The sequence below is a fragment of the Cupressus sempervirens genome, chromosome 7 (genome assembly GCF_028749045.1).
Source record: "Cupressus sempervirens isolate cs-2001-9-10 chromosome 7, ASM2874904v1, whole genome shotgun sequence".
In the NCBI taxonomy this organism is placed as follows: Eukaryota; Viridiplantae; Streptophyta; class Pinopsida; order Cupressales; family Cupressaceae; genus Cupressus; species Cupressus sempervirens.
The window spans coordinates 571910495-571933841 of NC_143124.1; the positions used below are offsets into that span (position 1 = coordinate 571910495).

The 23347-nt window shown below is 35.9% G+C and overlaps 1 protein-coding gene across 4 annotated transcripts in view; it reads left to right on the forward strand.

Annotated features, from left to right (window-relative positions):
• LOC149548037 (uncharacterized) overlaps positions 1–23347 on the forward strand; it is a 284910-nt gene that overhangs the window by 152592 nt on the left and 108971 nt on the right. For all 4 annotated transcript variants that reach the window (XM_089792058.1, XM_089792059.1, XM_089792061.1 and 1 more), the window contains one exon: positions 3494–3604. In XM_089792058.1, coding sequence (XP_089648184.1) covers positions 3494–3604 — 111 coding nt within the window. The remainder of the gene's footprint in view (positions 1–3493; positions 3605–23347) is intronic.

Sequence of the window (23347 nt, forward strand, 5' to 3'; positions counted from 1 at the left end):
TCTCAACTAAAAGCAGTATGTTCTTTCTTACCTGAAAGTTTAGTAATTTTCTTTTCAAGTTGTAAGTTTCTTTTACTGAAAGGTTAGATATTATCTGAAAATCTAGTTAGTTGTTCATGGGGTTATTAATTGAATTTTCATTTTTAGTAATCTATAATTAGTTTAGATTTATTTTCAGCTGATTATATCAATTAATAGTTAATGTTAAACTTAGCAATGTAAACTTAAATTTAATTTTTAAATCGTTTTTGAAGTCTATGTCATGTGAATATGAAGTATAAATGAGTTAGTTTAATGATGAAATTGGTTAGTAGAAAACCAGCTGTTACATGAATCCTTCTTCCAAGGATCTCTGGGCAGGACATTACAAAAGAAGTATTTATTGAACAACCTGAAGGTTTTTCTATAAAAGATGAGAATAAATATGTATATAAACTCAAGAAAGCTCTCTATGGACTCAAACATGCACCTCGAGCTTGGTATGAAAGGATAGACAACTACCTCACCAAACTAGGATATTCAAAGAATGAAGTCGATCCTAACATCTATTTCAAAATTTCTAACAATGACATGTTAATACTTCTTTTATATGTTGACGATCTATTGATAACAGGAAATGATCACTTGATTGAAAAATGCAAACAAGATCTTATAGCTGAATTTGAAATGAAAGATCTAGGCCTACTACACTATTTTTTGGGCCTAGAAGTTTGTCAAAAGAAAGATCATGCTTTTTAAATCAAGGGAAGTACACTCAGGACATTTTGACTAGATTTGGGATGATGGACAGTCAACCTCTAACAACTCCGATGGAAACAAATCTACACAAACTAAAAGAAGCTGCAAATTTAGAGGCTATTAATCCCACTCTTTACAGATAGATCATTGGATCACTTATGTATCTTGTAAAAACTAGATGTGATATCTGCTATGCTACAAATGTTTTAAGTCATTTCATGTGTGAACCAAAGAAGATTCATTTGATGGCTGCCAAGCATATTTTGAGATACCTATGTGGCACTATTGGTCTTGGTTTGAAGTACAAAAATGTAGAGATCAAACTTGAATGCTATACTAATTCTGATTGGGCTGGTTGTTCCATAAATCACAAGAGTACTATGGGGTGTTGCTTTAGCCTTGGATCAGCAATGATATCCTAGTTTAGTCGAAAACACCCAACAGTTGCTTTGAGTTCCACCGAAGTTGAGTACTTGGCAGCATCCATGAGAGCACGTGAAGCAGTATGGCTTAGAAATTTATTATTTGGACTCTTTGGAAAACAACTAAGTCCTGCAATAATTCATTGTGATAACAAAAGCTGCATCAAGTGTTCTGCACATCCTATTTTCCACAATCGGTCAAAGCACATGAAGACTCCTTATCATTATATCAGAGACATGGTTGATAGAAATGTCATCAAGCTGATTTATATCAGCACCAATGAGCAAAATGCTGACATATTCACCAAACCTCTTGCAAAGTTGAATATTGTGTACTTCAGAGGTAAACTTGGTATGACAAATTTGTAATTACATTTGTAAATTAATATATTCATGACTAATTGAAAATTAGACTGTTTGCAAACTTGTATTGTGAAAGATGACAGTTTTTCTTGTGTTAGATCACTATTATAAGGTGACAGCCTTATTTATAGTTGATCTATCTTCTAACACCAAAAGGCTTGAAGTAAGTGTTATCCTTGTTCTCCGGGCCGGATTTTGCCAAACACCATGAAAATCTATTATGGTTCTTCGGGCCAGATTTTCCAGACACCATAAATTGACCACATCTTAAGTGGCGTGTTATCTTGTGCTATATTTCTTCAATTGCCTTCTTGTTAAAGAGGGAGTGTTAGGTATATCATCTTCATTGAAATTGAAGCAATATATTTGGTTTATATTAAATCTGATTATTCATATATATATACACAACTGAATCACTCAACTATTTTTTATCTAACTCTCACATGTTCTCTCATATATATATATATATATATATGTATATATATATATATAATATCATAACCTTTCATTGTTAACCGATTAACTTAACATAATTGAATGAGACATTATATTAATGAAGAGAATATGCATCGAATAGGTGTGATATTGGTTGATAAGAATAGCCGAAGGAATGCATCATCCCCAGTCATCATTAAAGGCTGCTGTTATTATTAAGCATATTGTTTTATTGATCGGTGCCTCCAAAAGGTATGGGACATGGATACATAGGGTCATAACCCTATGTACACATGCCTCAATACATACTTATATATATTGCATGCGTTCTGAATTTGATAGCAATCAATAACAAAGGAAATTGTATATCAGTTTGTTCAGACCTGCATATTATAACAGTATGAGTAAAAGTCAAAAGGAAATCATACTTGTATGTATAAAGACATTTATTCAGATCTGAAATGCATTCATAAGAAACTAAACTGAAGATTGTCCAAGATACTTATAATTTCAGATTATAAGGATTAGTAAGTCTACACCAATAAACGATCTATAAACTTTACAAAAGTGAACTATTAAGGCATCAATATTTGCAAAGGAGTACGTCCCTGGTAATGAGATGTACTCTCATTCTTTTTCTTTGCAAAAAGTGGATAGAACCAAGATAGTACTAATTTCTTAAAATTCTTACATTGAGTTCGGTATATAAATTCTTTAAAACCAAGGAATGAATATAACTTTCGCACAAAATGAGAAAATGAGGTAGAAGAAATTTGTTGTTCTTCACTTGATGAATTAAAAAATATACCTCCCAAGCTACAGAGATGAATTGTTAAGCTTGTCAGCTTCTATTTCCTTGATATTCAATAGTTTCTGTTAGAGTTTCCACTTTCAAGTTCAGTTGAGATGAGACATTGCGTGATCTTCCATGGGGCAACCCCGTTTCTTTTTGTTTGTGCAAGCTTACCCTTGTCTTGTCATGTAGAGTTAGAGTTTCAGAAGGGGTTCCAAGCTTCCTGAGTAGAGTCTCCATCCACAACTTTGGGCTAAATACCCTTCTTTACTATAATAAAGCATTTTGCATCTCCAAAGGCATCATTTTTGTTATAATATTTTGGAGGGAGTTCTTTATCCTTTCCACTACATTGCATATGCATCCATTTCCATCAGTAGGGGAAATAATACTTCCCATACCTAGTAAAGTACTCTTCCATATCAATCTCTGTTATTATTATTTAATTCTGTGTTCTGCATAACATTTGTTATTAAATAAGCTTTGAATTTTCTTTTGTATGCATGCTCACTATTTAGAACACTTTGTATGCAAACATGTACAATAAATGGTTAAAATTACTTTCCTTATTAACATCAATGAGTTACAACAGAATGAAATATGGATGTGATGTCCATATTTTGGCAGTAATTTTTCTATATCACTCTCATCCTTTTATAGCTGCACTTTGCATCAATGAAATATATTTTACTTGTTAGCACCAAATATTTTAATGCTGATTCTGGTGTTCATGATGTATCAGGAGAGTTCTGGTAATGGAATTTTTGGAAGGGACTCCTATTATGTGTCTAGGAGATGAGATGTCAAAAAGGGGGATAAGTCCAAGCAGTAAAATGGCCATTAATGTTAAGAGGTAAAACTTTCTAATTTTCTTGCTTTCATATTCTGGATTCTGAACAAAATAGATATATGTGCCCTCAAGGAAATATATCAATCCTTTTCTTCCCAAGTAAACCTTAATGTTAAAGAACCTTAGATGGACAAAAAAGACAGCTGATAGGATTGTCCAGAGTCGCTCTTATTTACTCATTTCCTAAAAGGATGATGCCAAAGTAATAGGACATATCACAGCAGTGTTCTTTTGACATGTCATTGACATGGCATGGCATGAATGTAAATGGAATTCAAATATCTGATTTGAAAATGGGGAAACTATCTAAAATTTCAGAAACCTTAAAAACAGTGTAGCATCATAAAATTAGAAAACAGTTTCTTTTGTTATTTTATTCCAAATAGATTACACGGAGATAAGAATATGCACTGTCAATTAAAACTGAATTTGTTTGTTGTTGCCAATCACATTTTTTTTTATATTGAGTCAAGTACAATTTATAATAGAATACTAAACATGAGAAACTGAATCTCAAAAATGTAAAGTTGACAGTTTGAATTCGATGTCTTAGTTTTCATCCGTTTAATCGTGTTTACCTAATGTGTTATCCAAGATGGCCAAATCTCCCTCAAAGAGCTTTGGCTTATCATTAGCAGCTGCCCTTTCTTATTGTTGATCAGCATCATCAAGATTAAGTGGTTGATATTCTTTGATACTACTAGAAATTTTTATTGTGAGTTCGTATGAGAGAATTTCCTGAGAAGAATACAATATACATAGGGATATATAACTAGTTACTTAAGATGGAGAAAGAGTTGGAAACAAAAGAGATCACCTGCTCTGCAAAAGCAGTTACATTTTAATGGATTTTCAGCGAACAATGTCGAATTAAACACAAAAGATATCATGATCAACGTATCTGAAGACTTGGAGGAAGATCAAGGTTTATGGGAAGATCAGGCCCTTATAGGCATGGAGTGGTCAGCACAAAAATGGCAAGAATCCACATAGAAAAATGGATTGTACAAACTGATTGTCAAGTTTCTTCCCAAAAGTTTTTTCAGTGTTGATTTTGCGGAGGGTGAAGATTGGGACAGAGTGATGCACAACAAAAACTGGCTCCTAGATGGGCACCTGATATACATCCAACCATGGGAGCTTAATTTCAACCACATGCCTCTCACTGTTTATGACAGTCCAATCTGGGTTAAATTATACAACATTCCAATTGAATATTGGGGCGACAAGGGTTTAGAAAAAATTGGAAGAACCCTAGGCATGCTTTTGGATATCGATCATTATATTATAGACAAAAGTCTGTACTCCTATGCCAGAATCGAAATTGCCGCAGTCAAATCCATTCCGAATCATATCCAAATCGCATTGCCAAATGGTTATTGGCACCTACAAATTGAAATTGGAATTCCTCGCTTCAAATGTGGTAGTGGTCTTCAATCTTTAAATAATTGCAAAATGTTCATTAGGAGAGCAAGAAAGAAATCCCCCAAGGAGCCACACAAAATTTGTGTTGAGAAAAACAAAGTGGTACACCCTAACACTCCAACCACTGTTTTGGATCCTCTCATATCTTCCAGTTGAATGTAGAACCCATGGGGAATGCTGCACCCATTCCTCCTCCTGCCACCAAGTCTTCATCTCCTCAAACAGGAACATCCACAGAAGCAAACTCCTTCGCAAATAGGGAATATGATTATAGTATGGACTCCTACTCTAATTCTGAAAAAGCCTAGAGAGATGAATTTGACAATTTGAACCCTAGAACCATTAGCCAATATTCGAGCATTCTTCTTGGCTACTCGAAAGGTTTCAGAGGGAGAAGTAACAAACAGGTTAGAGAATCACAGGCCAAAGAGAAAGGTATTGTTAGCGAGGTAGACTATTTCAAAAAGTCCAAGGAAGGGAAGGACTGCCTTGGTAAACAATGAAAATCATAACCTGGAATGTCAAGGGACTTGCATCCCCTAACAAAAAACGTTTGGTCAAGCAAGCCATTAGCAAAATTCTTCTGGATGTCATTCTTCGTAAAACCAAACTTTTAGGTAACAAAGCACTTGAACTTCTCAACAAATGCCTCAACTAGGTTAGATACTTTCAAGACACCAAAGGCACTTCAAGAGGACTCAACCTTATATGGAATCCAGGCCCAATCAGTGTATCTCCTTTGGCTTCACATGAGCATTGGATGACATGTAATATTACTCGTGTACATTCCAATACAAGCTTCCCACTTTTCAACATTTACAGGCCCATTAAAATGGAAGGAAAATGCTAGGTATGGAATGTTATAACCATTTTGGTCAACTCTCTTAAAGAGGTAGAGAATACTAGGTCGTGACTTCAATGCTTTACTAGATGTTGATGTGTCGCCAGACTTTCAGTCCACCCCTTTAAACTCCTAGCGTGGTGTATATTGGATGCAAAATTGGTCTAAGTCCATGTCTAGGTAGCCCCTAGGTGGCTTTCTTCTCATCAAACACCCTAAGGCTTGCCTTATGCGGATTTCCAGGAATACACTGCTCTGTTACCTAGCTAAGCCTCTATAAGGGATTTTTGCAAATCACATGCGTCACGGTCTTAGGTGACGTAGGAATGGGTGGGTTTCTGTCTGAGTGTCTTCCCAATGAGAAGAAAGTCTAAAATTGGTTTTGTAACATCATTTTAGCTCCAAGCATGTGTTTCACTCGAAATCCTACCATTTTCTTGCTCTCCCATTTAAGGGGAAGTTCGTCAAAGAAGATGTTGAGTATCAAAGCCAAGAGGGCATTTGCTAGTACATTTTCAGGTGAAACCAAGGCAAAAAGATCAATAGAGCATGAATTCAAAGCAATGGAACTCTCAAATTGCAGAGGCGAAGAGAAATATTTAGTCTATGCTTGAGACGAAGCTTCTCTTGTTCGCCTACTCTTCTCGTTGGAAGCGAAAGCCTTTAAAAGTGTTTTCAGCTCATAAAGATGAAGAGGTTAAAGATCGATTTGATATAATGGTCCTCGCTTTCCCGCTAATAAAAGATGTGCACCAAATACAGATCACGGGAGCACGGGAACCATTTATCTAATTGTAAAGGAAAAAGGTAGGGCGTGGGCCCTATTTAATACGATGGTTAATTAGAGCCATTGATCTACTGATTAAAGGAAGGAAAATCAACATTCAATGCTTCATCTTAGAGATCGAAGGGAAAGTCAGTAAAACGAAGGAAATTTTTACTAAGTGTTGGATGTTTTGAAAGACCTCTCTTCCCATATTGCTTTTTTGACTAAGGGTAACCCACATAGCTTGCTTTTCGTAGTAAGGAGAAAATGAAATATTTTGAAGTTGCGTTGCCTCAAATGGAGGATTGTTTTGTGAAAATGCTTCTTTGATGCCAATTGATGGAGAAATATGCTAAGTTGAGCCAGATACAAAGAAAAAGCATTATTCATATTAGTAAGGCAGAGAACTTAGGTCGCGGCTTTCCCAAGTTCATTAATAAAATGAAGATAAAAGCCTTGTTCGGGAAAAGAAGTAAGGAAGTCTTCTAGGTGCCAAAGGAGAAACCCATGCATTGTGACCTCGACAAAGAGAAATCTATTAAGTGATAAGGCAAATGGGATAGAAAGGTAAAGGCTACTCCCCGAGACTTAATGAATTAAAGTTCTTACTTTATAAGCTCGGATTCTAGAATGAAGTGCTTCTCTTCCTAAAGCTTAAGTATAATGGGAGCCGGGAAAGAAATGATCTTGCTAGTCCAGGAGATTAACGTAAATCTTATATGCTCAAATTTAGAAGCTACGAATGGGGTAGGCATGATGTCATTTTGAACCATTAACCTACCAGATTAAATGCAAATCCGAGCGTTATGCCATTAAAGATGATATATTTCGTTGGTGTGGTGCCAACGTTCAAATTCTTGAGTGTAATGATCGGATATCTGGCGAATAGAGTTCTTCATTTGTCAACGGTCATTTTCTGCAAAATTGTTAAGTGTGTGCTTTTTCTGTGTGTGAATATATGTTAATGGCAATAAGAACGGCTGGTTATGATCATCTAATTGGACTGGAGAGTGAACTGAAGAACTATATGGATATGTCTCTCAGGTTCTTCGATCTTGGTGATCTACGAAGAAGATTAAACACCCAGCCGATACATCCAATCACACAGAAGTTGAAGGAGAATAGATTGGTTGAAACTATAGTATTTCCCATGGTTGTTCAGGCACCGAAATTAGTAAAGGAGTGCATAGAAAGGTATTATATGAAGACAAAGCAAATCATGTTGCCTGATAGCTCTATCTTGCTTTCAGTGAACAAAGAATTGATGCAATCTGCTTTTGGAATTCCTATAAAAGAAGAATACTGTGACCTAGACTTTGGGTCTTCAGTGTCAATGTTCAATGAGAAGAAGGCTCAAAGAAGAGGAGATATCCAAAATGCATGATTCTAGACTCAAGGTAAAAAGAGTGAAATGCCGAAGACTATCTTGGGACCAACTTGAAGAGAGAAATTGTGGACATCCTGGCTCTATTGCTGAGATTAAAGGAGCAGAGGAGGTCCTAAATTCCGTAGAGCACCATTTCTTTTCGATGCAAGCCGTTTGTGTAGATGGACAACATATTGATTGGACTCAAATAATTTGTGATAAGCTTGCTTCATGGCTAAGTTCTACAAAGACATTCAAGTAGTTCTATATGTCTTCTTATCTCATATATGCCTTAGCCACCTATCATCTATGGCTTGGTTTGCCTTGCATTGAAAACTTTGATGAGAATACAAAGGTGTATGAATTCTACCCATACCTACAAATGGAGAAGAGCTTTGAAGAGTATGTGAGGGTGAACGATGCATTCACCATGAGGTTATGCTGGGAATTGTAGGGGTGCCTTAAGCGGAGGTTTTCCCTAGAAGCAATATCAACAGTGAGTCAGTTCGGATATTGTTTTATTCAGTTCCTGTCATTCTTATACATCAAGATTGGAGCATTCGATGGTTTTCCAAAGAGATTGCCCAGGTGTACCCAAAGGATAAAGTAGTACTTGTTGAGTTATTTAGACAAATACTAGAAGTTAATACTTTTGCTCTAATTTGAAGAAGATAATTGGAATTCCTTTTCCAATTGTAGTTGGATCATACTCCTATGCTTCTAGCTCTGATGCTAGGAAATTAGTCAAGGGCTTTGAGAGTAGGATCAAATTGATAGACTATGAAGTAGTTAGGCCTCTATATGACCCCATAGCCTATGTGAAAGATCATCTCAAGCTTGGCTACAGTCATAGGCATGTTTTGGATATTGAAGATTATTGGGCCGACTGTTATAATGAATATCAAACCAAAGAAAAGTTTTGGTCCAGATTAACAATAGGTGAAATAATGTTGTATAATGGTAGTGTTGATGTTAGTGATATAGTGGATGATGGTTCCTATGTGAGGCCTTCTACTTATGATAAGATCAAGGACACTCCCATAGTGTCAATCCCGTTTGAAGGTCCTATTGTTGATAGAATAAAAGTTCTGATGGATGGCATCATTAAGAGGACGGATAAATGGGTATAATGGACCAGAGCAAGAAGAGAGAGGACAGGAGCATCGAGTTCTACTAGATTAGCATTTGGAACTGCTCAAACATCATCAACAACTACATCCGCTACAACAACAACATCAACATCTACATCAACTGGACCAGCACAATCTGTTGGTGGTGGAGGAGATTAACCTCCTGAGAAGAACATTGAAGTCCCTGCAACTTGTGGAGGTGGTTCTCTGACAGATACCGAGAAAGTAAGTGACATTGATGCGGAGAAAAATAAAGATAAAGAAAAGGAGGAAAAGAAAGAGTAATCCATAGCTAAGGATTCCTCCACTGTGCCTGTCATCGACCTTGATGGCGACAGTAATCAATCTGAAGACAACCCTCTGGATGGAGATGGTCAAGTTCAAGCTACATCTCAGCAACCACGAGCATCTGAGCAAGGTAATACTTTAGCTCTTTCTGTTGCTAAAGCGATTACCTTTCCATTTTCTAGCAAGAGTAAGGAGATGCCCACAATGGCAAGAAAGCTATCTAATGCATCAGCCCTGCAATCAGCACTGAATGCCCTCTCAACCAAATCATGGTTAGAGGAAACAATTGATAGGTAGAAGGGAAGATGTGAAGAAATTTCTCCATCTAAGGATCTCATTATGCAAACTATGCAACCACAACCATTGGCTAAGAAAGAAAAGAAACAAAAGACTTTAGCGGCCTTGACAATAGATGCAAATATTAGGCATATGCCAGTGGAGATTACAGAGCCACAGAAGGAAGTTTCAAGAATTAACTCCCAATGATTTCCAAATTAGGACTGTGGATATGGGTTTCCTAGTTCATTATTCTAAGGTCAACATGTGGAAATCATCAAACATTAGAATTGAGGATAGGCTGGAGGAGTTAAAGTCAGCAAAAGAGGTACTGAAGGCCTCCAACAAATAATTAACGGGTTACATTAGAGCAACACTTGGTAGTACTTTTGCAAGCACTTTTGATCCAAGTGTAGAGGAGAATAAGAATTTATTGATGAAGCTACAATAGGAGAGGCACTTTGGTCAAGTTGGCCGTGTCTGGATAGAAGATTTGGAGGCCCAATGTCCCCCTCTCATTGAGAACCTTGGAAACTTGTGGTTAGACACAGACAAATTGAGAGACACAGTGTTTAATGGTACAAGCTAATCTCCCACAAAAAAACACTAAAGACAAAACAAAGTCAAACTTTTTTTTTCTAGATTCACGAAAACATAGTGATTTTTTTCCAAATTTTTTGTTGTTTTCGATTACAAACTATGCAAATCATGAAGATCAAATGCTGATTCAAAAAAATCCATGATGTTTTCGTTCTTTTGAATATTAGTCAACTGTACAATTTTGTGGGAGGATAGCAATGTCTGTGTTTAATCATCAGACCTCAATGAAGGAGGAGTTAGTGAGCTTAACAGAGAAACTGGCTCTATTACAAGAGATTATAACTATGAAAACTGATGTTGTTGTGACTCATGGAGTTTTGAGGACAGACCAAGAACCATTGCTTCATTGGAAGCAATCTGTGGAATTTAAAATAGAAAGCCTAAGGAAGTCTAAGCATGAATTGAAAAATGTCTATGATCAGTAAAGAAAGTAATGGACAAAGTATTTGAATATCTAAAGATTTTGCACATTGAATCATATGTCACTAATAATAGCTAGCCGGTGGACATTGAGAGTATGAAATCTAATATTCTAGAGTTCTTTGAAGAAACTATCTATCCAACTAGCTTCCAAGTGGCAAAGATCTTTGAGCTAACAGCAATGGATAGTAATCTGAAACATGCATTTGAAAAGCTCTAACCAAAGGTTGCCAGAATTGAAGAATTGATAGAGAGGCATGACCATTGGGTAATCAAAGTTGACAATATTCTTGTCCTTGGTGTCAAAGAGATGAGGATTATAATGGATGCCATGAAAGCACATAAAGCCAAGGCTATAATGCCGAAGAAGAACTGGTGAGGACTCAAAAGCGTTACATTCCCTCCATGATGAAGCCATTGCAAGTTGTGACAAGTGTCACCCTCTCTCTCTCCCTCTCCCTCTCCCTCTCCCTCTCCCTCTCTCTCTCTCTCTCTCTCTCTCTCTCTCTTTCTCTCTCTCTCTGATTTTGTAGCCAAATTTGGCATTCTCCTCGCATGCATAAGTTTTGCAACAGATGACTATCCAAGTTAGTCCTAATTTTGGTTATGCCCATTCAAAATGCTCTATAATGTAATCATGCAATGTAACTGGCCAAACCTTAATGGCCTATAAATGTATTTTTCAAAGTTGAATAAAGGATCAGCAAAATTTAGTGTGGACAAACCCCTGTAGCCTTGACTACTGTGTGTGACTCTGTATTTGCATTGAGATTTTACTATTCATGTTAGTGTTAGTTTAGTTGTGTAGTGTTGGGGAGTGAATTTTACTGTTGATGAAAACGGTGAGATTGAAAATAAATGTTCTGTTATTACTGTCATTTACAGTGTGATTTCATTTCCTTTGTTCTATGCAAGTTAGTTTCATTTGCATCTCCATTGATGTGTGAGAAATTGGGAATGTGGTTGATGTAAGCTGTTGAGTCAAAAGTAATCTGACTATTGCTGAAATCTCAATAAGTTGGGCAATCTGTGTGTTGTTTAGTGGTTAGTCTAGGTAGATTTCTCTTTCTGTTGTGTGCGTTAGTTTAGTCTGTTTCCTGCTTTCCTAGCTTACTTGCTTTCCTATTTTCTTAGTATAGGTTTTCTTTCTGTCATGTGTGTTCGGTGGATATTTTGCAACCGATAGTTTTGGGTAAAAATTCAGTTGCAAAAGAGGGTGACTAGCCACAGCGTGTGAGATAGAGTCTCTCCTACCTTAAAGGGAAGGCTCCCTCTTTCTCATCGTTCCTTGGATCAATTCAAGGTAAGCAAGAAATTGAGAGATTTATAACAGGGTGTTACTATTATCTTTTCTTTTGAACTTTCAAGAAAGGATCCACTTATTCGTGAGGTGAATAATGAGCAAGGTGAATCTCTAATTACACTTCTATCACGAGCTGGAAACAGTGATACTGATAAATTTTAACTAACTCAAAGGCTAGCCAAAACGTACCAGTTTGGCTCTAAGTCCTATTGTATTTCTATATGATAAAATCTCTACAATTAGGGCACAAAGACTCCTAAAAGTAAGAACAATCTAACTATTTTGCGAATCAAGATGAAAATACAAGCTACAAACAAAGCTTCTAGCTATGGATTTTCACAATTGCTCCTGGTCAAAGCTCGGGCTTCAATTGTTTCTTAACTCTTTTCTATCAATCACAAGATACAATATCAATAACAAAAGATAGTACGAATCAAAGACAACTTGAATGAATTATAGACAAAGCTTACAATCCATACAAGCAACAATTTCACTTAATCAAAGTGATGTCTCAAATGCTCCTTTGTATTCACTCTCTCAAAATAGTGCTACAAAAACAAAGTTCTATTGGCACAATTTCTCCAGAGCTCTCTTGCATAAAGAGAATGATGATTTTACAATGAGGGGGGCAATCCTTTATATAGGCAAAGAAGTTGAGAAAAAAGGGGAGGAAAAAGTGGGAGCAACTCAACCAACTTTGACCAAGTCTAACTACAAAAACTAAAGGGTTACATGCAACTACACATGCAACTCGTATTACATCTTTTGCATACATGCAATTCACATTATGTCTTTTGCATACATGCAATTCACATTACATGTAATTACACTTTTTCATGTAATGGATTCTAAACAACTATGAAATAGAAATTACACAACAATCTTAAAGATTGCTTCTTAATGCCTTGAATTTCACAATGACGTCATGCACTGTAGGAAGATCAGCAATCTCCATAGTCTTTGATATGGCTTTGATTCTCATTGGATTTTCATATGCTGATTGCACAACTTTGGAATTCGCTGTTGTATTATCTAACAAGTGTTTTGTCAAGGATTTGTACAAAACGAACTTGTTCATTGTGTGCGAACCAAAATCTTCGGAATCTACATCTACATTGATCCTGATTGTATATTCTGAATTCACTCTTTTTGTTGCCAAAAGATTACTAAGATTATCAGTAACACGGCATCCCAATTGCTCCAAATCACAAGTAAGGCGTGTTTCAACTGCTTGACAATCTTCAAGAGCCACTTGCAATTTTGTGATCAACTTTTTTAAGGTCTCTTCCTTATAACCAATGATTCCTTGAAATTTGAAAAATATTTCACATGACGGAAGAACGTCACATGAGACCATAGCATTCAGATCAAACTTTTTCATCCCAATCCTCAAGGATTTCCTTTAGGTTATCTACCTCTTGAGTTAGAGAAGAAATTAAGCTTAGTTCCATTCTGTTCATCTCTTTAACACGCCTTAGAACTGCAAGTGTTTCTGTGATGGCTTGAACACCTTTAGCAATGATTTCCTCTATCCAGGACTTAGCAGCTTCAATCAACCTTCTCTCTTTAGATGTTTGTGATGCAACAACAACATTTTGAGAAGATTGCTTCTGGATGACCTCATTCAAATGAGCTATTTCTTGTTTCAACTGATTCTTCTTTTCCCGAAGCTCATGATTGCTTTTTGATACATTTGCCAATGCATCATGAGCATCTTGTAAAGAACTCAAACGAGATTGCTTTCCAACTTCAATCTTAGTAAATTTATAATCAGAGCTAGTGAGTTCTTCAACAGGTTCATCTACTAAGGGCTCAACAACCTCAACATACTTGGTTTTGTCAGAATCAACCAAAATTCTAGAAACAATCTTGTCCTTCAGAGATTTGGATTTAGCCTTCTTCATAGGAAGGTTGTCAGGAGGAACAACCACCTTCCTTCTCTTCGTTGTTGTACTCAACTACGCAGGTAGGCTGAAACTTTCATCTATAGAAGTAGGCACAGTGGAGACCATTGGCATTGATCCAAATTGTATATTTGTAGTGATTGAACAGGATTCAGTTTGCACTGCTGTAGGCATAGGAACATGTTGTGAAGATTTTGTCATGAAAGGTTCAAATCCTGTCAAAGATGTATCAAGTTGGGAAACTTGACCACTAGTAAGAGTTAGAAAATCTTCAAACACATTTGCTAAGTGTTCAAACTGATCATGTGCAGGAACACGAGGAGCAACAGATGAAATCAAAAGAGCCATGGTGTTAACCTTGAGACTGGAATGGAGTGAGTGAAAACAGTAGAAAATGAATCTACATCATCATCAACCTCATGCAAAAAGGGCTCTTCATGTGGAGAAGACGTGCAAGCTCGTGTAGGCTTGGGAGAAGATGTGATTCTAATTTCTCCTTCTTCATCTGAATCTTCTTTCTTGGATTTTGTTTCCAATTCTTCTTCTAATTCTGTCACTGATTCTTGAATTGGTTCAGGAACTTGGGATGATTTATTTCATTTTCCGCCCTTTAATTTGAATTTGAGAGTACTCTTGAGATTTGAAGAATGAAGCACCATCTTTCTCTGTAATTTCTAGTTGTGACTTCTTGCCAGGAGGACCAAAAGTTCCACAATCCAGACCCATCTTAGGATTTACTCTTTTTAGGCCTTTAATTTTCAACCACTTGTTAGTGTTTGCTAAGATGGATTGAAACCTGCCCATAATAGATGTACCTTCTTTTTGTTGCCATTGAATAGGAAAAGAGCACATTTTATCAAAACCGGCTTGATGGAATTATGGATCAAGAATGTCACCATCATCTTCAACTTGGAAATCTGGAGGAATTTCCAACATATTAAGATCAATTATTTGTTGCAAGATTAACTTGCAATAATCCATCTTTATAATATCAAGCTCTGTTTTCATGTCAATCCAAATATCTTCAATGCGACGAACATGAGTATAGGCCCTCTTTATCTGAGAGTTCATCTCTCGGTAATCAAAATCAAATCTAGCCTTGAACCTCTTCAATGTAATCAATTGCAACTCTTCTTCCATATTCTTTGCTTTAGGCATAGCAACAATTGAATAATTGCCAATAGTTAAAGGTCTAGCTGAGGTGATGCCAAATTTGGGCCTATGTGACGCATGCTGATAATTTTGTACGTCCATGAGTTGTTTGGCTAACTCCATTAGAATGATTCAATTTGTAGCATACCTAGGTAAGGTATACGACTCTCCTTTGAAATATCCAACTATCAAGTATGTGAAAGTAGAAAATTGAAGAAAAATGCAGCCGTATTGGTTTACCTTTTCCCATGCTGCATTGGATACTCTTTTGATACATAACTGTTTGTCGAACAGACACCTGTAATGTCCAAAGAAGGCATCTTGGACTCTTCAGTAATGATATTTACTGTTACCCAAAGTGATTTGGTCATAGTATTCCCAAATAGGTACTTGAAGATGGTCACCTTTGGTGGAAATACTTGAAAAAGACCCCATGGCAGCAACAATGTAAACTAGATATGGATTCATGTAAAAAGGTACTAATGTTCCTACATTGCATATCTGCTGACAGATCGCAGTACTGATATGTTGTCCCTAAAAGATGTGTTCTTTGTTTTCTATGATTTGAAACATAAATTTGTACATCCATGGCTCAAAATCGGATGAATCCTTAAGACCACAGATTCTGTTGAGAAGGATGATGAGATCCTTGTATTCTTGTTTAAAATTTGACCGATGAAGAGTCTTTGGCCATCTAGAAAAATTGCTTCTTTTGTTGTCTAACCAATAAAGGTTGACATACTTCTGATAGTTTCTTTTTTGTTCATTCTAGCAAGCTAATGACGATTCTTTGGTTAAGTCAGCACATTTTGATTTTCGAGGAACTTTGAAGATTTGTTCAATCACTTTAGGATCAAGGCTAATGATAACCTTGCTGTCAGCATCTTTAATATTTGTTATCTTTGGAGTGAAGCGCTGAGCACATCTGTAGACAAAATCAGGTTCTATGGCTGCCATGGGAAATGTAGAAACCAAATGGATGTTGCTTCTTTTAATACGTTTCATCTCATGTGTAGCAGGAGCTTCAATCCTTTGTAGAAAATCAGCTACATCTACATGACCAATCTTGGTGTCTAGCACATTATCAAGAACAGACGTAACTAAAGAAGGAACTGCATGTGCCAATTCTTTGTCATATTGGTATTTCATCTTGCCTTTGGATTTGGAAGGCGAAGACATTTCTTGTGCTTGTACTGCAACACAAAAATCCCAAAACACAAATACATCATCAGAATGAATCTCCATGCAAGTGAAATTCGGAGCAGCAGTGAAGATTCGAAAAGGAGTGACTTTCGAAGAGAAAGCATATGCATATGCAATGGAATGAAAAGTGAAATGGAATGAATGGAATGTGGAATGAAATGAAATGAAAGTGTGGATATGGAAAAAGAAAAGAAATGAAATGGAATGAAAATGTGCGAAGGTGAAATGCATGGTAATGCGTGCAAAGTGAAAGTTGCTGATTTCAAAAGTGACTTAAAGTTTTCAAGGCTTTATTGAATGAAACATGCATATATGTAAATGCAATATGTAATGGAAAGTGGAAAGTGAAATGAGATGTAAGTGCAAATGAAAGGTACACTTTACGTGTATATGCGAATGTGAATGAAGGGTAACATGTAAAATATGTTATGAGGTGGAAACATGTATAGAAACATGTATTTATTCATGTAAATGCGAATGTGTATATGAAGATGGAAATGAAACAATGGAGGTGAGATAATGAATTATATAGTCACTTTTGGAGGAAGGAAGAAGTCAAAGTACACGGAAAGTGAAAATGACATCTTTTTGTCTTTTCAAAATATGACTTTTAATCAAAGTCAGACCTTTTGGATGCAATTACACGTAAGGCATTTCGTTTAATTGTGTTGTGCAAATGGAAGTGAAAAATGAGATGGATGAAAATGGAAACGAAAAATGGGATTACATGTGTGTGCAGATGGCAAATGAAGTGAAAAACATGTGATCGCATTTGTCGGATGGAATGTGAGATGTAATGACATGGAAACGAAATGTGAAAAATGATAATGCTTTTGCATGTAATGAAGGATAAATAAGTTTTTGGAAAAAAACTTGCAATTTCTCCAAATGGAGAAAAATCGACAAACAAACACACAAAACCAAAACAAAAGAAAAAATGTACCTTTGAAGACAACTCAAAACATGCCAAGATGCAATGGATTCCAAAGATGAAATTCGAATTTGGAACTTGGGGAAGAACCAAAGACATCAAAATGAAGAAGAAAATCATATTTAAAGGAAAAATGCACATTCTAAGGCAAAGATTTTTACAAATGGCATACATTCAATGATTTCATTCATAAAATCAGCAAGAATAAGCAAGAATTAAAATGCAAGAAAGAAGAGGTCCACTTACATGAAAAATATGTGCCAAAAATGAAGGAAAAGATGCTCTTTGTTTGAAATCTTCTTCTAAAATGGTGAGAACTTTTCAAATCTTCAAAATTTGAATTATGAAGGGCAGCAAACAAGGAGATTAGTTAGCAAAATGCCAAAACGTGCCCTAGATTGGCTCCAACTTCCAACGTTTTAAAGATTGCATGTTCTTGAGACATTTTTGCCAAAACAAGCAAAAAACGTGATCTTCCAAGTAAAGCGTTTTGATGATTTAACACCAAAATAATGATCTTCAAGCAATGTAATCACCTAATGAGGTAAAAACGACTTGATTCCATACAAAAACGTGATCAAACTTGGCAGATTTATGGAGTTTTATGCAAAGTCGTGCCCTAGATTGGGAGTTTCAAACACGTTTTTGGGTACAATAAATTGATTTTTGATGAAGGCAAAATGATCACCTCTCCAACACTTTTTGAATGCAACTGATCTCATCCAAATCCATGGAGAAAATCTCTAGTTATGATCAAAATCGGAGGTTTTTGGAGCAAGAACATGTTTTCTTCACACAATAGGACATTTTTATGTTCATTACATATTTTAATACATGTTTGAAGACAAAATAGGACCTTTTAGAGTCCATTGCATGTTTTAAAATATGTCTTGAGATATAATCTCAGTTTTTGAGACTCATTGCATATTTTAAAATGTGTAAGACTCTAAAATCTCACTTTTTGGAGTCACTTACATATTTTAAAATGTTTCACCTTTTTGATGCGCAAGCATAAAAATTCAACTTTTCATGTCATTGCATCAAAAAGGTCCACTTTTACAAGCGTTTGATGTAATGACATGAAAAAGGTCCTCAAAATGAGTTTTTATATGCATTAGTATGACTTTTCATAATTTTTTACATGCATATGCACATAAAATGTCCACTTTAAGGTTTTTAAGTTATGCATTTCACTTATTTTCATAAAAATGTCAACAATATGGGTCAAAAATAACATTTATGCATTATATTAATCAATATGAGTCATAAACATTAAGTTAAAGTGACATTTATATAAGTATTTGATTTAAAAATCAAAATTTTTAAAAGTAACTATATAGTTCTATAGTCACTTTAAGTGAAAAATTAAAAAGTAACTCAATTTAAAATTATAACATAAAGTGCACTATAGTCACTTTAAGTTATAAATTTAAATGAAAAGTAACTTCAAAACATAACAAAAGTGAGTAAATGTTATATTTTTAAAAAAGTGAATGTCAAAATGAAAATATAACATTATTTTTTAAATTCGTGCTATTGCACCTAAAATGTCCACTTTTGAGGCACTAAAATGACCATATCTCTTGACTGACAACTCTGATCGACCTCTAGGTTAGAGTGAATCAAAGGGGAAAACGAAAGACAGGACATGAGCAAATCCAAAGGACCAAAAACAAGCAAAAATGCAAACTCAAAAGCAAAGAACGGACTGTGAAGGCTTTAAAAATCAAGCAAAGGCTCGACAGAAAGAAAAACAAACACGACTTGACGAAGGCCTTCAAAAAAAAAAATTTGATATTCGAATTGAAATGAATGGATTGATCAACACTAAGAAATTGAATATCAAATTCAAGCTTAGAGAAACACGAAACTAGCTTGAAAAAGTTTTGTGCTATTATCTGCATTTTGTGGTGACAAAATGCAGGACAACAGTGTGCTTAGTTTAGTCATTTGTTCTGAGGTTGTTGTTCCGACTATGCGAAACCAGAGATGCTAGGTCCTTGCTTAGGCATTTGCTCGCCTAAGTCTCCAGTCAGAGCTAGCTGTTGCAAGACTTCCACTCCAACCCTTTTAAGGTCCTAGCTTCGTTTATGTTTGATGTAAAATTGGTCTAAGTCCATGTCTAGGTAGCCCTTAGGTGTCTCTCTTCTCATACATCACTAGACTTGGGTATGAAGTTCAAAGACAACAGATTCACAATCCTGCTTGGTCCAATCAACTCTGTTGGAATAAAAATATTCTCGCTAAAGCAGGAACATTGCCTAGTATTGCACTTCATGAAAGAATCGTAACAGGAAATAGGTTGAAGTCCATCGGTGTAATAGAACCCAATTTGTGTATCATGTGCAAACAAAATGAGAAGACCCCAAGTGAGCTATTGCTGCATTGTCTGTTTGCATGCATATGTTGGGATTGGTTATGAAAGACTTTTGGAATTTCTTTTGGCCTAGCTTGATTAAATTTAAAAGTAAATGGGGACTTCTTTGACTAGTAGAACCCTCAACAGTCACTTGGCACGTATGGAAAGAAAGGAATAGAAGAATCTTTAAAGAAGAATACCTAATGACATATGACCTCATCACCAAGATCAAATTGGCAATAGAAGAAGAAATGAATAGGTTAACAAATTCAACGATCAAATATCATAATGAATGGGACAAGAAAATGGAAATAAGATGTACATTCAATAATCAAGCTACTTCCTTCCTCAAAGCAAAAGCAAAAAAAGAGAAAATTTTCTTTGCCACTCCCCCCCTCTTTGGTTAAACTAGACTTCGATGGAGAAGGCAAAGGAAACCCAGGGAAAGTAGGATTCAAAGCCATCATAAGAAATGACAGAGGTGAATTCATCTTAGGGGCATTTGGAGGTATAGGTTACATCACAAATAATGGAGCTGAAATACGTGTGCTAGAAGAGGGTCTATCGCATTTCATAGAAAACAAACATATGAATGTAATCATAGAAGGGGAGTCACAAATTGTCATCCAAGGCATTACACATTCAAAATTCCATAACTGAAATCACCCTTGATGGATCCCTAGGATCAATTATCTACTAAGCCAATCGCATCAATTCAAGTGACAACATACTCTAAGTGAAGGCAATCGAGTGATTGATGCACTAGCGAATCTAGGGGTCATATTAGATAAAGATAAAACTATCATCTCCAATCAATCTTCAAACATTATTGATATTCTACAGATAATTGCCAAAGATTCTTCACATATTTCTAGAATTGGCACTGACTAATCTTTTTACTGCCATTGCAAACTCATAGACTTGGGCGAGACTAAGTTGGTATGAGTGAGTTTGAGTTGGCGATATTTCTTCGGATGACAAACACATGATTGACAAAATACCATGATTTCTTTGCAGATGAATTGACAGTAAATCTAACATATTCAACTCCATGATACACAGATATTTTTGGTCTCAATAGATCTTTGTAGAACATCGCCCTTTATTTATTCAGACTTGACATTTCTACAATAAGCAAACATGGCTCCTTTCATTGGCCTTAGCTGTATGAAATGTGATGAAGCATTTGTCCATCAGATCATGGATCTCTTTACCACAACTAAAGAAATATATGAAGCAAGATAGAGGCCTTGCTCACTCTCAACTATCATTGGTGCGATGGAAAATTCTATTAACCCGACTGGTGGACATACTTGGTTCTAGGGAAGAGTGTGTAGAACTGATGAATGGATTTGTGAAATTGGTTATTAGATATGTTGTTGCAGACGTGCTTGAGCTTGCGCCTGGCACAATCAACAAATTGCTAAGGCTATATTTTGATCCGGATACTTACTATCCACTCACAGATGAACAAACCTTCAAAGATGAGGAATCCTCAAAAGAAACAGAAGAGGACAAGGAGGTCGAAGAGGACAATGAAAACAACAATGCGTACTTGCATCACAAGAGGCTTTTATCAAGAAAGCTTGGAAAAAGTTAAAAAATGGCATAAAACTCGTCTCAAAATTTATCCTCTTGGGGTAAATTCCTCTCTCAAAATTTTCATTGCCTGTGCGACATTTTAAGATTTCTAGCTCCTTGTAGTCTACACTTTTAGTTTTGAAAATTGTGTCACATGTATTAGCTAGCCTTGTAATGTTTCTTTAGATTTTTAACTTCTATCTTTTTCATTATGAATGTAAGAGGAAGACATTAAGGATAATATGTTGTTCATTTTGTCTAGGCCTCTATTTAGATCATATATCTTCATTTTTTATTGTAAGAAGAAGATATCATGGATGAGATGTTGTAGCTCTGCTCCATTTCATCACCTTACATGTAGCTCCTCACATTTTATTAATATTAAATTTTAATAAAGGCCTGCTGTCCCCATAATGATAGCACTTACATCAAAAAAAAATAAAAAATCACTAGTTACTTACAACCTTGGTTTTGTAAGGTGAGCCAAGGGCGTAATGTAGAAACACTCAACTAACTATCCCTCTTTTGTTCAATCAAAGTATGTGTTTAAAATCTGCATTATATCTGTATGAATTGAACTAGCTTGCTAACCAAGGAAATTACATCATTACCCTCACAATTTTTTCTTCAAATTGTATTAAAAACTTATTGTGTTCACATTTTAAAAAATGATTTCATGCAAAGAAATATCATTAAACTAAAAAGTCCAATTGTTGTTGCAAATCATTAAATCAATACTTGGCCTCAAGATGGAAAAGTTTGGTAGGTTTGTAATGTTGGTAATTAGTACAAAGACTAGTATTATGCATTGGCAGTTACATCAAAATACCAAGTGAAGTAATTTATGTTCCTCAACAAACCCATTCCCCCAAAAAAATACCCGAAAAAATAATACGGAGGTCAACTTTTTTTGTTGGCCATAATTTTTTAATAGCTCTATGCAAAATCTTTTTGCCACAACATTGTTATTGCCATAGTTCAAAGTCTTGTTCTCTGCTACTCATTGACAAGGCCAAAAAAAATCTCAACAAATATCGGAGATAAATCGGTAGCTTCTTGGGAAAATATTGGGAGTGTTAAATATAATTTAAATTGACTTGGAAATGCATTTATTTGCAAAATTCAGTAAGGAGATACATTTAATGAGTCAATAAATGAGTAAACAAACCAAACAAGCTGATCTAGATATATATAAATGCAATATGTAACAAAATTGCATCCTCATGTGGAATGCCGATGACTATGGCTTTGCATCCTCATGTGGAATGCCGATGGCTGGTAGCCATAGTCAAAGACTATGAACTTTGAAGCAAACTAAAAATAGCAAAAATTCTTTGTACAAAGATAAGAAAATACAAATGTCAAGCACAATATGAAACTAAACTACATCTTGCTCTTCCCCTTCCCACTAGCTCTAGTAAAAACTATGGGAGTGGAAAGGGTTCTAGCCCGAACAATGCACTGTGGTTGTGGCTGTGACTCGATATCCACCTTGGATGTAGGTGGTGTTGGCATTGGCAATGACGACTCATCATCCGTATCCTCACTCACAATGTCCTCACTTTCATTGCTTTCTTCCTGAATGTCATCCAATCCGGGTGCAAAACCTCCCTCCTTTGAATCCGAATTCGCTTAAAAAATCTCTTGGAATCCACTTCAATTCCACTTGCAAGCAATCTATAAGGTTGCCAATGGCTATTTCTCTCCCCCAAAACCCTTCGCCTCTCCTCCAAAGGCTGCAATTTGTAAAATTGACCACTAAATGGTAACTCGCTAGGGGTCCCAATTTTATTAATGCAATCCGTGAGATTTTTCCAAGTTATAGGGAGATGTATACAACTTTTTGGAAGAAATATGCAAGTTCTCGCCGAGAATTTGAGACTTCTTTACATCAACGTCTCACGGGAAAGCTACAAGTTTTTCTTGTTCTCCAAAACTTCTCGTGAGAAGTAGAGTTATCTTCTCAACAAAATTTTGATGTATGGTTATAGGTAATTGTAGAACCATAGGCTTTATCACAAGAAATATCAGAGTTCACTGGTTGGCCTGTTAATGGGACTTAAAGGGTTAATCCTCGACAAAGGAGGGAAAGATGTTTTAGGCAACCATCAGAGAAAGGCTGGATCAAAATTAATTTTGATGGGTTTGCCCGAGGTAACCCGGGCATATCTGGATGCGGATGTATTGCACGAGATCATGAA